The sequence below is a fragment of the Peromyscus californicus genome, unplaced genomic scaffold, assembly GCF_007827085.1.
Source record: "Peromyscus californicus insignis strain IS unplaced genomic scaffold, ASM782708v3 Scaffold_5__1_contigs__length_169319896, whole genome shotgun sequence".
NCBI lineage: Eukaryota > Metazoa > Chordata > Mammalia > Rodentia > Cricetidae > Peromyscus > Peromyscus californicus.
Window position 1 is genome coordinate 103,755,447 of NW_026294573.1, and position 16,900 is coordinate 103,772,346.

The 16,900-nt window shown below is 40.3% G+C and overlaps 1 protein-coding gene across 5 annotated transcripts in view; it reads right to left on the reverse strand.

Moving 5' to 3' along the window:
* Window positions 1-16,900, reverse strand: part of Reck (reversion inducing cysteine rich protein with kazal motifs) — a 76,150-nt gene that overhangs the window by 43,548 nt on the left and 15,702 nt on the right. Inside the window, exons 2-7 of one of the 5 annotated variants that reach the window (XM_052716016.1) lie at window positions 14,783-14,991; window positions 14,049-14,107; window positions 10,545-10,619; window positions 9,471-9,507; window positions 7,287-7,372; window positions 5,169-5,216 (exon numbers count right to left, since the gene is read on the reverse strand). In XM_052716016.1, coding sequence (XP_052571976.1) covers window positions 5,169-5,216; window positions 7,287-7,372; window positions 9,471-9,507; window positions 10,545-10,619; window positions 14,049-14,072 — 270 coding nt within the window. In that variant the 5' untranslated portion in view covers window positions 14,073-14,107; window positions 14,783-14,991. Of the gene's footprint in view, window positions 1-4,018; window positions 4,119-5,168; window positions 5,217-6,586; window positions 6,845-7,286; window positions 7,373-9,470; window positions 9,508-10,544; window positions 10,620-14,048; window positions 14,108-14,782; window positions 14,992-16,900 lie in introns of those variants that run through there. The other 4 variants (XM_052716015.1, XM_052716017.1, XM_052716020.1 and 1 more) reach the window with 4 other exon arrangements.

The window sequence follows — 16,900 nt, forward strand, 5'->3', positions numbered from 1 at the left end:
CTTCACACACACACACACGCACACGCACACATAGTGAGTGCAGATCAGTGCACATAGGATGTGAAGACAACCTCTGGTGTTGAGTCTCACCTTCCATCTTGTTTGAGACAGTTTCTGGTGGTTCCTCAGTTGCATATGTCAGGCTAGCTGGGGTGTGAGCTTCTGGAGCTTCTCCTGTCTCCATTTTGCCATGGTAGTACTGGAATTACAGACACGCACGCTCCTGTGCTGCCTTTATCTGTGTATTCAAACTCAGGTCCTCATGTCTGCACAAGCATCATACTCCCTGAACCGTCCTCCAGCCCCATTGCATTTTTAGTTAGCATACAGATAGGCTTCACTGTGACAGTGTCACACACACACACACACACACACACACACACACACATTCGCGCTTGTGTGTGTATGTATCATTATAGTTTGCTCTTACTTGTCCCCTCCTCTCCAACTATTGTAATGTCGCATTATTTCCTGAAATCTTTGTGGATACAGAACTCTAGGTTGATAGCTATTTTATTTTAGAACCATGTCTTTTGGTTTCTTTCGTTGCTACTGAGAAATCAGCTGTTGGTCATCTTTGAAAGAGAAGATTTTTTTAAGCTCTTCTTATTGCAAGTTTTTTGCTTTTTTAATGATGTGTGTCTATGATAAATGGACAGGATAGATTGTAGCCTGGGATGCTTGAACTACTATCCAGCTGAGTATGAACTTGAACTCATGACCCTTCCTCCTCTACCTCAGAAGTACTGGGATCGCAGAAGAAGAACACCACCCCAGCTTCCACTATATTTTTATTTATTTAATTAAAATTTTATTAAATTCTTTCCCAACTCTACTTGCTCTGTGTATTTTTAGGATTACGTTTCTTAACCATATTAAATATTTTTATGGTCTGCATGTGATCATTTCTATAGCAGAAATGCCTTGAGGTCTAATTCTATTCACTATTGTCCTTGCTGGCTCTTGTCTGATGACCTTGTTTTCTAGTGAGTTTTGTGATTTTTTTAAAACCGTGAGTTGCTTATTTTCCTTAGAATTTTATCTGTGGGAGTTCTAAGTCTGGAATAAAAATCCACTCCTGCAGAGAGGATCTGTGTTACTTGTCTTAGGCATCTCAGAAAGAACTACCCTTTTAGAATAATTTTCGATACATTCTCAGCTAGAGATTTTCTAAGCATCCACTTTACATGAGTGAGACTTCAAAGTCAAGTTATTAACACCAGTTTTCAAGAGAACAACATTGAAAGAAGCAATATGTTCCTCTACAAAAGAAGAAGATGAACACATTTTTTGTCACCCCATATTGCAAAGTGTAGCCCCTTTGGAACCAAATTTGTTGGTGAGAAACGGAATAGACCTCAATTGGGTTTTTCCATCTTTAATCAGTACCAAAATCTATTCTTTGACTTCCAGGTGTGTGAGATAATACGGCTATGAAAATCGACTCAGCAAATGTCACTGTCCTCAAAACTAATGACTTCCCAGTGGCTCGGCAGATCTCTGTCCCCACTTAGTGGTGGCTTGTGTATTCCATCATTTCAGTCTGCCCTAATGCCGGAAGATAAGGACCTAGATAGTACCTTCGAGCACAGGACAATAGTAAGAGTATTCCAGGACAATAGGTTTAAACGATTAGTTGATTATTCTTAAACACTGTCTTTTATATCCAATCCATCATGACAAACCCTGTTAATGATTCTTCATTTAGATCTCTGACTTCCTCCCCTCCACTCTTCTTTAAAATGTTGATTCTTTAAAAAGTTAGTTGCATGCCGGGAGATGGCGGCAGCGGCGGCGGTGCACGCATTTAATCCTAGCATTTGGGAGGCAGAGCCAGGCGGATCTCTGTAAGTTCGAGGCCAGCCTGGTTTACAGAGCGAGATCCAGGACAGGCACCAAAACTACACAGAGAATCCCTGTCTCAAAAAACGAAAAAAAAGTTAGTCGCTTTTTACATAGGTATACAGAGTCCTTAATGTCTCTTTGGCAATGGAATATAATAAAACCTTACAAATATAAAAAAGTTACTTTTATGTATTGTGCATACATAGTTGATCACAAAATTCTTTACCACTCAGCACTCTAAAGAAATAAACTACCCTATACTATTGGAACACACACATACACACACACACACACACACACACACACACACACACACACACACTCACCTTTCTACTTAAGACTGAACAGGTTATAGTGGCAGAGGTCTTTAATTCCAGTACTCAGGAGGTAGAGGCAGGCAAATCTCTGTGAGTTTGAAGCCAGCCTGGCATACATAATAAGTTCCAGGCCAGCCAGGACGACATAGTGAGATTGTCAAAGTCTGTCCTCTTTGCCCCTTGCATGAGCCATATGCATTTTTTGTAGCATGCTTTTGGTCCATATTGTTATTAACTACACCAATTCATCACTGTTCTGTAAAGGTTTTTTTTTTTTGCGGAACTCCCAAAATACTGGCTCTACTTATGATTTCCTAAGTCCTCATGCATGCAGGATATATTTAAAATAATAGTTTTAGGTTTATTTATTATATTTTATATGTATAAGTTTATGTATGTATGTGCACCACCTGCATGTCTTGTGCCTGGGAAGGTCAGAAGAGGGAGTCAGGGAAAGTTATGTATGGTCATGAGCCTCCCTATGGGTGCTGGGAATTGAACCCAAAGCCTCTGAAAAAGCAGTAAGTGCTCTAAACTGCTGAGACATCTCTTTAGCCCCAGTATGTATTTTAATTAATCTGACTTAATTAGATACAATCCTTTATTAATGAAGTTAGGCTATAAACAGTTTAATAAAATTTTGTTTTGTTTTGAGATAGGGTCTTACCATGTGTCTCTGGCTGGCTTGGAACTCATAGAGATCCATATCTCTGCCTCCAGAGTGCTGGGATTAAAGGTGTGCATCACCATGCTCAGCTAAGGGTTTGTTTTGTTTGTTGTTGTTGTTCTGTTTGTTTGTTTGAAGATTTATTTATCTATCTGTCTATCTATCTATCTATCTATCTATCTATCTATCTATCTATCTATCTATCTATTTATTTATGTATATGAGTGTTCTATCAGTTTTATGCCAGAAGAGAGCATCAGATCCCACTATAGACGGTTGTGAGCTGCCATGTGGTTGCTGGGAATTGAACTCAGGACCTCTGGAAGAACAGCCAGTGCCCTTAACTGCTGAGCCATCTCTCCAGCTCCCTCAGCTAGGTTTTTAACTTACGTCTGACTCTTAAGTCTATACTTTTTCTAGTTAGATAAAACTACCTCTCAGAATTCCATTAATATTGTTGATTTTCATTAGGAGCTGGACAAAACCTGATGTAACAATGCTTCATATTTAACTGGATTGTCTTAGGTTGGTTTGAATAAAACAGAATCTTAAGTGGCACTGCAATTTATAAACTTTATTCACTTAATAAATTTCTTAGGAAATCCCTTTAAAGGAACAAGGTACAGTTTTCCAATAAAAATAACATGCTCTTTCTGAATGTAATGGCCCAGTCTCTGAATCTACTCAAACCACCTAAGATCTGTCCTTCAGGGTCAATGTAGCACCTGAGAATACAGTGTGTAGGAATTCGTCCTATGGCCACCCCAAGGTCAAAGAGAAGATATTAAAGACCCAGTTTGCAAAACTATTCTGATGTGAACAGAGAACCAGCAAGCTAAACTAGACTGTATTATACCAAATTTACGCAATTCACCTTAGAGCTGATCACAAACGGTCCCATCTGTAGACTAGACTTCAGTTGGGATTTGCTTTGGGTGTGTAATGCAGAACCAGTTTCTTGAATTAAAGAGCTGTTGCTTCTCATTATTTCTACATGATATGTAAGAAATCAAACTGAGTTTTGAATTATGTTGAATAGTTTGAGCTTGTAATACAAAAATAAGGGACAGACACATCCTATAGACTTTTGAAAAATGGTTGCTTATTAATTCTAGGCCAGATAAAGACAGGCAGGCAGGGATGCAATCTGTTCTTATGTCTACTGTAGCACAGTGTTTCTCTCTCTTACCTTCCTGTCTCGTCCTTCATCAACACACACTGCAGACTTCCTAGGGCAATGTAGAGATCCAAACAAGAGAAGGAAGCACACTAAAGTAATGGAGGACAGGCTACAGGAGATGGACAGTGTCAGACATCATGTGGGAGAAAAGAAGGAATTGTCACAATTAGCCACTTGGTCAAGCGAAACCCAAAATGGTCATTTCAAAGGTAGAGGTAAGAAAAACATCTAAAAGACCCTTTACTTCTTTATAGCAGGCTCTTTTCAACAAGAACAGAGGGAAGCTGAAATTAACTTGGAAATTGGTTTTCAGAGACCAGATGTAACTTAGCCAACAGAGCAAAGGGACAAAGGATAAATAAGACTCTCCATCTAAAACTGTTAATGAAGAGGTATAATTATAGACTTTGAGAAAAGAAAAAATAACCAGAACTTTAATATAGAAGCAGCCAGGAATTACTCTGTTTCTCCCAAACACATAGACTGTTAATATGATCTTCACTGTTTAGATAGTAACGTGATGAATGAGACATTCATTTAAGTCTCTTAATTACATGACCTTACACTCTGGAAAGTAATACAAGTGTCACACTTTATGATATAGGAGTTCTGCACATTTGCACAGGCAAACTCCTCTGCTCCCACTCTCTTTGGGAGCACCCATTAGGGAACACAATGCTGGAAACCCATCCCGGGAGACAAGGGTTTCAGATCTGGAACATTTCCTAAATGCAGGTGTGGAAGTGTGGAGTGCTCATAGTAGCAGTTTAATTTTCTTAGTTTCTATTTCTTCTTATACAGGCAGTTTATAAAAATGGACACCAAGATGGGTCCACAGATAGGAAAGGGGCAAAAGAGGATACAGAATCTATGAAAATTGATTTTGGAATCTTAGTACAACCAGTGGCTTTGGTAAGAAAAATATTATAGATGAAATCTTTGAATGAGAGATTTAAAGCATTTCTTTAAAATTAATACTTAATTTCAACAAACCTCCAAGTCAAAACACTAGCGAAAGTAAAAGATGTTTTTATCAAGGCTAAAATTTCTGCTAAGTTAGAACACAATTTGTCTAAAAATGAATTAATTTTTTAAGTGATTTTGTCAGTTCTGAGAACACTGGAACATTCTATCCAAATTTGTTAAATAAGACACATACCTCATATTCTTTTCTGCAAACTTTGGAAATATCATTCTTTGAAGATGCCTAAAAGCAAACAAAAATCTTCATTAATTTACTATGCATGCTATTTATTTTTACTGGACAAAAAAGAACACAAATTAGTATATGTTAATTGTTGGTATACTATTCTTTATTTCATCTAGGAAAGCATCATACTCAAATATTTACAAGTTCCTAAAATACAACAAATCTCATGTAATGTTTAAAACAAATAGCACCCCAGGCCTTACTCAATATGCAGGAGCTCCAGGCTAAGTTTATGTTTCAATCTCACATAACAACACAGTTCTTTTGTTATTTGGAAACCAGACGACTTTGAAGGAAATGTAAATCAGAGGCCTTTTAAAAAGCTGAATTCCATTCTAGTGAACTTCTTGTGAAGCTCTGCCAGGGCACTTACATTTTGCTTGCTCTTTAACCCTTCATAGTCAACATTTGGTACTGACTCTCCTGAGCCAATTCCCTCCAAAAAGTACCACAGAAAATGGAGAGCGAGCTAAAGAAGAGTATGGCACTCCAGGAGGCAGTGAACAAGTCACTCTTCTGGTACCTTCTCAACAAGTGTACAAACGAGACAGTATCCCCAGTCTCCCCTCTACTGTCCAAAGACTGATCTCAGAAAAAGAGCAAGCTACTCATCATAGTGAAGTATGTGCTTCTGTGCAAACAAGGCCAAGTAAAACTGCTGCCAAGTGATTTTTTTTTCTACAGGCCACCAGGCTCAGTGTAGAGACGCTGTTCCAGAGTCACAGGATCTCATCCCTTGTTTGATTTCCTCCTATTCTGTCACCCGGTCCCATGCAATTTATAACAAACTAGCTGATAAGGATGGGGGAGGGGGCTTGTGGTATGGCAAGGAGAAGAATGGGCTGGTAACTGCTCTAAGTCCCCAGGATCTTAGTTCAAATCCTGGATGGCTCCACTTTGCCTTAATGTTTGGAGTGGCAGATAGCTAGGTCGTGTGCTGTCCAATACTGCAGTGCAGGCGTAGGGCAGCTTTGTGTTTGGAAGTGAAGGTGAGGCCGGTGTGCTGGCTCACTCCTATAACCCCAGCACTCATGAGGCAGAGGCAGAAGAACTGCTGTAAATTGGGACCTGTTCGATCTACACAGGAAGTCACAGGCCAGCCAGGGCTACCCCAGACCCTTTCACAAAAACAACGGACAAAAATTCCAACAACAGAAGTGAAGGTAACGTTGGCATCTCACATGGCCCAGAGAATGGTCTCCAGAACAAGCTTCCAGCTCTGTTTACAGGTGAGTTCAAATAGCCATGCAAACAGCTAGCTTCCCAGTTAGGCCTACACCCCCCACTTGGAGTAGAGAACCCAGGAAGCAAATGACACTAATCCGAGAAGCTCCTAAAAGACATGCAGTGAAGAACTCGGGGCCTACCTGAATTTGCAGCAGAGATAGACCTATCAGAGAAAAGCCCCAGCTTACTAGAGGAGTCACGTGTGCCTTGAGAGCAGAGAAAGGGCAGGGTCACGAGCTCAGAGTAAAGCATGATGAAAAGTGAGGAAAGATGAGCACAAGCCAAGCCAAGGTGTCCCTGCTTTCATCCAGCACCACCCCAGATTAACAGATTCGGCCTCGCACTGACTCAGCACGTCCTGTTCGAGGGACAAAATGCCTTGATCCCAGTAAACTCTTCTGTGTGTGGCAGAGAGAAGAAAGAAGGAAAAAAGGGGAGAGATGGGTTAGTGGCTAAGAACACTGGCAGCTCTACCAAAGGACCCAGGTTCAATTCCTAACACCCACATGCTGGCTCACAACCATCTGTAACTTCAGTTCCAGTGGATCTGATGCCTCCTCTGGCCTCCACAGGCACCAGGTACACACGTGGTACACAGACAAACAAGCACGCAAAACACCCATACACATAAAATAAAAATTTGAGAAAAGACAGGAAAAGAGTAAGAGGAGGTTGAGGCTTTTCACAGGCAGTGGTCGCCACTGAGACACAAGCCTAACACTAAATGTGCAGTTTCTGTAGGTCACCTCTCCAAAGCTGTGAAGTAAACAAGGCCTAAAACTGACAGCTAAAACCCAACTGTGCTCCACGGTGCTGAAAAGCCTGATTGTCAGATGTTACCTGCTTGCATGCCTGTCGACACTCCAAGCCAATAGCCAGTTCACAGCAGCCTAAGCCAACCCAGCCATCGGACTTCTTAAACACACCTGAAAAACAAAATGTTCAAATGCTTTGGTCTAAGTGTCAATGAAGACAAATAGTATATAAAACTAACGGCTATTATCACAAGGCAAAGTGAATGTCCACGAGAGAACAAGTTCAGACAGCAGGGCCCCAGGATTCTGTACCTCCCCTGGCCCTCATCTCCAGTGACGTCAGTTCCCTGGGGTACCAAACTACATAACTCTCAGTCTTGGGTAAACATCACGTCAGTGAGAGGGCATGCAAAGTAAGGAAAGCTGGGAGAAAGGCCTTTTCCTCATTCCACCTGTGAATCACATACAAATATTCTGACACAATTTAAGCAAACAGGTATAAAAGAAAAGCATGTTTATCTTTTGTGTTAAAATATTAAATATGTAGAATAACATAGAACTCATTATCTTGTTTCAAAACTGATACATAGAGAACATGCAGGATCAATTTCTATGAGCAAGTCCCAGCTTTGACAAGCATACCGAACCATTCAAAATGACAAGGTGTTATTTCGGTTTAGTTTGCTTCCTGGTATTCAGACACTCTCACTCTTAGAATAGTGAACAGAATCTGTGTGGATCATAAGCTATGTGAGCTGTTATTCATAATGCAGTACATTGCTATCTTCATACACTCAGTAACCTTAGAAAACAAAATTATTCAACAAGCTCTTTTAGTTTTGAATCTCTACTGTATACAAGCTACTCTATCACATGCTACATGGGATATGAACTTACAAAACAGATAAAGTATACAAGAAGTAGCCCACTGTGGAGACTACAGTTTGGTCTGAACAGAAGCGTACTGCTCAGTTTGTTTGCAATGTAAACTTCAGAGTACAGCACTCTTTACAAGCTGAGAAACATAGAGCATATTCCTCTTTCCTAAGCGTTGGCTTTAACCAGGGCTGGGAAATGAGCTCAATTCCAGAAGACCATGAATGTCAGGCTACAGAATTTAGGCTTTATTGAAATGGAAGCAGAAATCCCTGAGGTATTCTTTCTGAAGGAGATGAGAAAGACAGATATAATGTGCTGAAACATTAATCATGAATTTATCATATAATAATGAAAATTATTTATTATTATATAATAGTCTATCCCAAGAGTGTAGCAACAAAGACTTGAGCTAGGAATAGAAAAGACAGATACAAGATCTTGCAAGGGGCATGTCAATGGAACTAGAAAGAAAAAACCATCAAAGGTTATTTGCAGGTTTCTGGGCTAATATCTCTCTAGCTAACTTTGGCTTTGTACTTCAGTTGTTACATGAATGCTGAGGCCTAGGTCACGATGTCGATTAATCACAAACAGCAAATTCCCTTCCTAGGGCCTACTAGTTAACAACTTACCTGTCCCGTGTGGAGAGAGGAGGGGGAGTTCTGCATATCAGAACCACCACGGTCCTTACAGCAAAGCAGAGGGAGCAGGGGAGAGAGCCTACAGTCTAACGCCAAGGTGATATTATAAGGAGGTGGTAGCCGATAGGATCGCCTGCTACGGGAAACTCAGAGCACAAATGTTGTGGACTATTATTTAACTATGTAAAGATGGGTTACATTTGCTTCTGCTACAGACTACTACGGTAACTGTGTAAAGGTGTGCTACATTTGTTTATGTTGCACTTGTTTATCATGTAAGGATGTGTTACATTTGTTTTTGCTGCATTAATTTAATTATGAAAAGATGTGTTACTGTTTCACTTTGCCTATAAGGCAGAAGCAGAGACCTGCCCCAACAAGGCAAAAAGGAGAGTACCAACTTCTGAAAAGTTATCCTCTGAACACACAGGTGCCATGGTGTATATGTGTCCATGTAGACATGTATGTGCACACACATACACTCATACAATGCAATAATAAATAAGTCATTTTAAAAATCCTATATACAAGGGCTGGAGAGATGGCTCAGAGGTTAAGAGCACTGACTGCTCTTCCAGAGTCCTGAGTTCGATTCCCAGCACCCACATGGTGGCTCACAACCATCTGTAATGAGATCTGGCTCCCTCTTCTGTATATGTAATCAATAAATAAATCTTAAAAAAAAATCCTATATACAAATCAGATTGAGGAGTATGATACAGATTTTACATTAAAATAAGTTTACTTACCTGGCAAAGATGAATTCATACAACTCCAAATTTCAACCTGAAATTGTAATCACCAAAATGCTTTTATACAAACAACTATACATGATAATTTCTACAGAAATTACACACAGTTAATTGGATTATGGCTGGGACCATATAGTCAATGTCCTATGGCTAAATCCATATTTTAAAAAAATAATAAAAGCTAGGCCAGTGTGATGGTTCAGTGGGTAAGGGGTGATATTGCAATCCATGGGACCCTCAGAATCTCATGGTAGTAGGAGTGAACCACCTACACACACTATACTCTGATCTCAATGCACTTGCCATGGTGTACACATGTGTGCATGCATACACACATACAAACTATACAAATGAGAACTACTGCACATGCTTTTCTCGTTTTTGCATTGAAAAGTACTGGGAATGAGCCAGGTTACTCGGGTTATTTATTGAAGTTACCGTTTCCAAGCACACAGAGAGTGTCTTCTGAGCAACTTAAGGAAATGAAGTCAGAACTGCTTGACCTTTGGCTCCTTCCCCCTCCACACAGCAGAGGCCACTATATCTAAAGAAGTTCTCTCACATAAACTTGAGCTCTCTTGGCCTGGCCCACACACATTCCAAACAATGAAAACAGCCCAAATCCTGGAGACACGTCAGACTTCCTGATTCAGACTTCAAGCAGTGTATCAATAACAGTGTGCCAGAAAATGGAGAGTTAGGGATAAGCCACATATTTTCCCTATCTCAAATTCAACTTTCCAAAATCCAAAGAACCCCATACAATTTAATTATAGATTTCATAAAATTAGTCAAATCATTGATAAAATTCTAAATTCTAGATGAAGTACTATAGTGAAATTTAAATACTGGAATACATTTATATTTCAGATTATTTGTATACCGAGGCCCTAAAATAGAAAATAGAAGGTGAAAGACACTGATCTACTTAGCAGTTTGTAGGAAGATTATTTTAGGTTTAAACTTTTATTCTGATCACACATTCCACACTTGAGAAGTTTGATAAATCTAAAAGTAACTGAGCAGATGACTCCATGTATACTAAAGCTGTCACAGTGACATAGGACTTACCATGGCTTCTGGACAGTAATCTGGGGCTCTCTGCAACAGATGCTTCAGTCGGGATTCACTTTTTGAGGAGAAAATCTATTTGACAAGAAAAAAAAAAGCCAAAAACTTTTGAGACTTTTTTTTTTTTTTTTTTTTTAAGAAAGAAGGGGTAAAAAGTATCGTCCTCTTGCCGGGCGGTGGTGGCGCACGCCTTTAATCCCAGCACTCGGGAGGCAGAGCCAGGCGGATCTCTGTGAGTTCGAGGCCAGCCTGGGCTACCAAGTGAGTTCCAGGAGAGGCGCAAAGCTACACAGAGAAACCCTGTCTCGAAAAAACCAAAAAAAAAAAAAAAAAAAAAAAAAAAAAAAGTATCGTCCTCTAGATGTACCAGTTTTCTAGAATGCTTTTGTTTTATATAAGGAACCTTTGGAGGGCTCCAAATCAAGCCGAAGTAAGATCTGTTTTACACACTCGGTCTCACTATATAGCCCAGGCTGGTTTGAATTCAGGATCCTCCTGTCTCAGCCTCCAGAGTGCTAGCATTACATGCCCAGCTTCTGAAGTAACATTTCTTATAAGATTATTTGGTTAATTTGGGAAACAATCAGGAAAAGTCCAATTGCACCAAGTTGAGAATCTTTTCTATTACCCCAAAGTGGAGAAAACAAGCTAAATAATACTTAGTATTGTCTCTGTAACCAGCAACTATAATTAAAAAGTAACAGGAATTAGAGTCTTACCATTTTGCAGTATCTAGTGAGTTAATGCATTTAGGCAACTATCAACAGAGACTACTATACATCACAAAAAGGGACAGCTAGATTTACTATCATTCATGGGGGAGACGTGCCAAACAAACCAACCAAAAAAATCTTCCAGTCTGATCAAGCATCTGGCTTTATTTCATAAGGCACATGCAAATCAAATGTGGCTATTCAATTTAAATGTGAATCAAGCAAAATTAAATAAAAATAGCAGAGTATGGGGACACATACCCGTAATTCCAGCACTTGGACTAGACTAGGCTACACTGACCGCCGCTGTCATACACACACACCAAGGAAAAATTACACTGGATATGGTAGTACAGGTCTGGAACCCCAACCCTGAGATGTCAAAGGAGGAGGCCATTCCTAGTGCATAATGAGTCTGGGCCAAAAATTAAATGATAAAGACTTGAGTTCCAGGCTCCTTAGTCACAGTTCAGGTATGTGAGGGCTAATCTCAGTTCTCAACCTGACTACATCTGGGAGTGACTACAATCCAAGCACCCGGGAATAGTATAGTTGTTGGTATCATCATCACCATCATTTATGTGTGGGTTTTTTTTGTTTATTGTTTTTTGTTTTTTTGTTTTTGTTTTTCAAGACAGGGTTTCTCTGTGTAGCTTTGCGCCTTTCCTGGAACTCACCCTGTAGCCCAGGCTGGCCTTGAACACACTAAAATCCACCTGCCTCTGCCTCCAGAGTGCTGGGATTAAAGGCATGTGCCACCACCGCCTGGCTATGTGTGATATTTTAGGCATAGTCTACAATTGAGTTATATCCTCTGCCCAGTTATTGCTTTTTTTCTAAAGTCCTTATAATTTATAAATTAAGTTGAAAAATCATATAACAAATAATATGACAATTAGGATTTGCTCCAATATAAATATGCTTTAATAGACTAGGGAAGAGGAATAGGAAGACTAGAGAGAATTATAAATGAAACATAATAAACCACAACTAACAATGTTGAAGCTTAATAAGGAACTGATTACACTTTTCTATCTTTATATATATACTTGAAACATTCCATTATAAAAGGATAAAAGGAAGAGTAAGAGGGAAAAACACAGGCAAAGGAGGACAAGAAGGAAAGACAAGGAGTGGATGAACAATCTTAGCAGTGCACTGGGAGGAAACACAGAGGAGGCTATAGTTTTAAATAATCTCCTGGGGGCTAGAGAGATGGCTCAGCAGTTAAGAGCACGGGCTGCTCTTCCAGAGGACCTGGGTTCAGTTCCCACACCCACATGGCAGTTCACAATCATCTGGAACTCACATTCCAGGGGATCCAACACCCTCTTCTGGTCTCTGAGGAACTAGGCATGCAAGTGGTAAACAGACATACATATAGACAAAACCCTCAAATGTAAAGTAAACATAAAAATAATTTTCAAAATCATCCCCTTGTTTCTCCTCTATATTCCTCAAAGATAGTAAAGGCAAACACAAAATAAATAAAAAAGCCCAGGCAGCCCAAACAGGCTAGAACAGTGATGAGACCGTGGACTGAGATCATATAGCTCTGAGACCAGACAGCCTGGTTGGCCTGGTATCAGGGTTACATCTTGGTGGCTAGGTATGGACTGCATAATGCATGATGCTGAGTGCTCAGTCTCTGTTCCTCCAATCACTGGTGTGGAAACTTTAGCAAGTTATTTAACTCTTTTCTATCTCAATTTCTTTACCTATAAAATGAAGATGATGTTGCCTCCAATATATTACAGAAAAATTGAATAATGACTGAGATCATTACTCTCAAGTTCTAGAGAACGTCTAAGGCTACACAATAGCCCTAAGATGACTGAAAGGGAGCTAGGACTTTATGGAGAGGTATTGCTTCAGTAGAACTTGCATAAAAAAGGCTCAACCAGGAAAAAAAAAAACTATAAAATTTTTTGAAGAGCAAAACAATGAATCCATAGTATCCAACATGTCTACCAACTATTAACACCTTACATTTGCTTTAACTATCTCAGATATACATATTGTTATTATCAGCATCTTGATTATTTTAGGATTCATTACAGACAGTGAGATTGTTTGCTCCTGTATCCTAGCATGGGCTTGGGACACAGCTCAGCTGGTAGAGGGCTTGCCCAGCATGCTCAAAAGCCGTATTCTAGTTCTATCACCACACAAAGTAGGTGTGGTGGTGTACAAGAGTAATCCCAAGCCTGGGATCCATGAGACACTGTCAGTAAAAAATCCCCAAACAAAAACCAAACCAAACCAAAGATACCCCAATTCACTCTCAGCATGTTATCTCTTTAAAATAAGGGCTCTGTCATACCTAACCATAATACAATGACCACGTTCAGGATAACAATACTGACAGAATACTATCAGTTCATGTCCAGGCCATAATCAAGTGTCAACAACTCATCTCACTAATTTTTGTTACAAAATGTCTTTTTTATTCCTGGATCATTCACTGCATTTGGCTGCCAAGTCTCTTTAGTTAATTTTATCTAGAATCATCCTTCAGCCTTGCTTTGCTTTGTAATAGTGGTATTTTTAAGATAATTGATGTGTCTGAAGAGTACAGGCTATTGTTTCAAGAGTCAGCCCTCAATCTGGGTTGGCCTGATTTTTTCTTATGATTCAGGTTATGATACTATGATCCTTTTCAGTGCGTCTTGTCAGTTGACACATTATTTGTGATGTAAACTGTGTGAAAGTTGTTGTATAACAGACTTTTCCTAAAATAAATTGAATAAATGACTTAACTGATTTTGTTCACAATTATTATCAAGCTTACCTGTTCACATACATCACGGCACATTTGGTTATCCTTTGCATGATTACAACATACAGCACCTAGGGAAAATAGGAACCATGATGTCTCACTGTTACACTGTCACAGGATGATTGAACGTGATTGTTCGATAGACTGTTCTTTTGTTTTTTGTTTTGGGACAGGTCCTCCTGATATATAACACAAGCTGGCGTCCAAACTCCTCATCCTCCTGATTCAGTCTCCAAAATGCTGATTTAGAGGCTGTACCTAAGGCATGTACTATCACATCTGGCTGTCATTACACATTTTAACTGGATCTTTTTTTTTTTTTTTTCCCGAGACAGGGTTTCTCTGTGTAGTTTTGGTGCTTGTCCTGGATCTCATTTTGTAGACCAGGCTGGCTTCGAACTCACAGAGATCCGCCTGCCTCTGCCTCCCGAGTGCTGGGATTAAAGGTGTATGCCACCACCGCCCTGTAACTGGATCTTCAATGTGCATTAACTACAACTGAGATGGTAGGTGTGGAGACATGGTGCTTGCTCTAGAGAAACTAATAGGAAAGACTATCACATAATAAAAGTACTTACTCTATATTGTGTACTTTCTATATATTTCCTACTAAGCTTGTTTATATATTATATTTTTCAGTCATTAAGATTACTCAATGGACAATATTTTATTAACTATAACACAAAGCTAAACTGGTTTTAAAATAGTGAATTCTGTTTAGGGCTTGTTGAATTTGAGGTTCTTACAGGATATTCTGATGGACACTGGTGAAGTCCAGAGTCAAAGTTTGGAGGAGGGCTAAAAGCCCAGCCTAAAGATCCAGATGCGCCAAGTCAGGAGTACAAAGCATAAAGGGAGACGGTGCTGTCCAGGGAGAGTTTCTACTGGAAAGTCAATACAGCAGCAGATCGAAATGAACAGCAGCAACGGAGATACAGGAAGGAACAGGAAATGGCTGAAATAGAGCAGGAGAGAGGTCAGCCACTAAGGGACACACAGGACAAGGAATGTCAGGTGCCCGCAGAGAGACAGATAGAAAGCGGAAAAAGAAAACAAATTTGCTTAGAAAGCCAGCTGCTGGCTGGCTGTGGTGGGCCATATCTGTGATCCTATTTGGGATGAAAAAGCAGGAAGGCCAGCCTGGGCTACATGAGACCCTTTCTCAGAAAAACAAAATAAAAGTAAAGTGAAAAGCACATCTCAGCTAATTTCTTTTCATTTACTCACTTGCTTATTTACTTTGTATGGGTGAGGTGGAGGAGAGTAGTCAACACATGGGAAGAGAGCGAAGAGAAAGACCTGTCAACAGAGGTTCCTTGAGAAAGCCACTTGGAGTTGAACATTCTACAGGCTGATTAGGACTTCCCGACTGTGGTAGACCCAGTTATCTTGGGCTATCTTTAGTCTCCTTTAAGAACCACTTCTCACTCTCCTCTGCACCAGACATGATATCCTTTTGACTATCACATCAAATCTCTGGAATGCATTAATTTAGCAGATCACTAACCAGCTTTAACTCACCCCCAAATTAAGAGTGTAATCAAATAGCATCTGAAACCTAGACTAGAAACGCTCCCCCCAACCCTGCTGTAACCCACTTACCTAACGTCCCCACCAACGTATCCAGTAACTATAAACACTGTTGATTGATTACTTTCTTCTGCTGTCTGACTACAGGAGTCCTTCCACAGTGGACTGTGTCATCTGGGTAACCAGAACCCAAGTTCCTGGGCCACGGTCGCTCATACTTAGCTCAAAATAAACTATTTCTTAAATACCTTTGGAGCAGGAACATGTTCTGTTTTCCAGAGCAGTGACCAAGAAACCAAGTAAAATGTTTCAAATGCTGCTGTCACATGAGGTGGAATTCCCATTGGTCACACTATTCAGGATTCTAAAAGATACTGTTATCAGTGTGGACCAGTAAAGGCAAAGCCTAGCTCAAGAAGTTACACACATCCTTTTCCCAGGATTAGGTTGTCTAATGAAGAATCTGGGCGGCTTTTGTTCTAGCTCTTGAGAGGGAAGACGCCAGATCCTTGGAATTTCCTCAACAGTAGGAGTGCCTTTGCTATGATGTGAAGTAATCCAACTGGATGCTTCAGGATGGGGACTAGCCAGGTCTGAAAGACTAGCCTGTGACAGGAGAATTAGGGATTTGAGTCCTTTACCAACTTGACCTCTTAATCATTGGTGGTGGCAAGGGAAGTACCAAGATTGAATTCAACCATTTGACCAATAATTCAGTTAATCCTACACAATGAACCCAGATGAAGATTCTGACACAGAAGCTCAGTGAAGCTTCCCTGGCCGGTGACCACATTAATGTGCTGGGGAGATTTTATATATGTAAATGTACATTGATTCTGCTGGGTCTGGTGGCACATGCCTTTAATCCCAATAGGGACATACAGATCTCTGAATACACAGTTAGCCTGGTGTACATGGCAAGCTCCAGGCCAGCCAGAGCTATACAGTGAGACCATTTCAACACTAAACTACACACACACACACACACACACACACACACAGAGAGAGAGAGAGAGAGAGAGAGAGAGAGAGAGAGAGAGAGAGAGAGAGAGAGAGAGAGAGAGAGAGAGAGAGAGAGAGACTGAGATTGACTGATCCCCTGAGAAGGGCAGAGCTGGCCCCGAGTCTAATTTGGCTGGTCCTCCTGGTTCACTCATTACACAAGACAGCTGTCGTACACCCAGTGTGTATCCTACCTCAGAGCTACTCCCTAAGTGTAATTTTAAGTATACTGCTTCCCTGAGCTCTGAGTTGTTCTTGGGAGCTACTGACCCTGGGCATGAGGACATTAGATCTACACCCAAACCAAAGTATGTGAGGGGGCTGGCTAGATG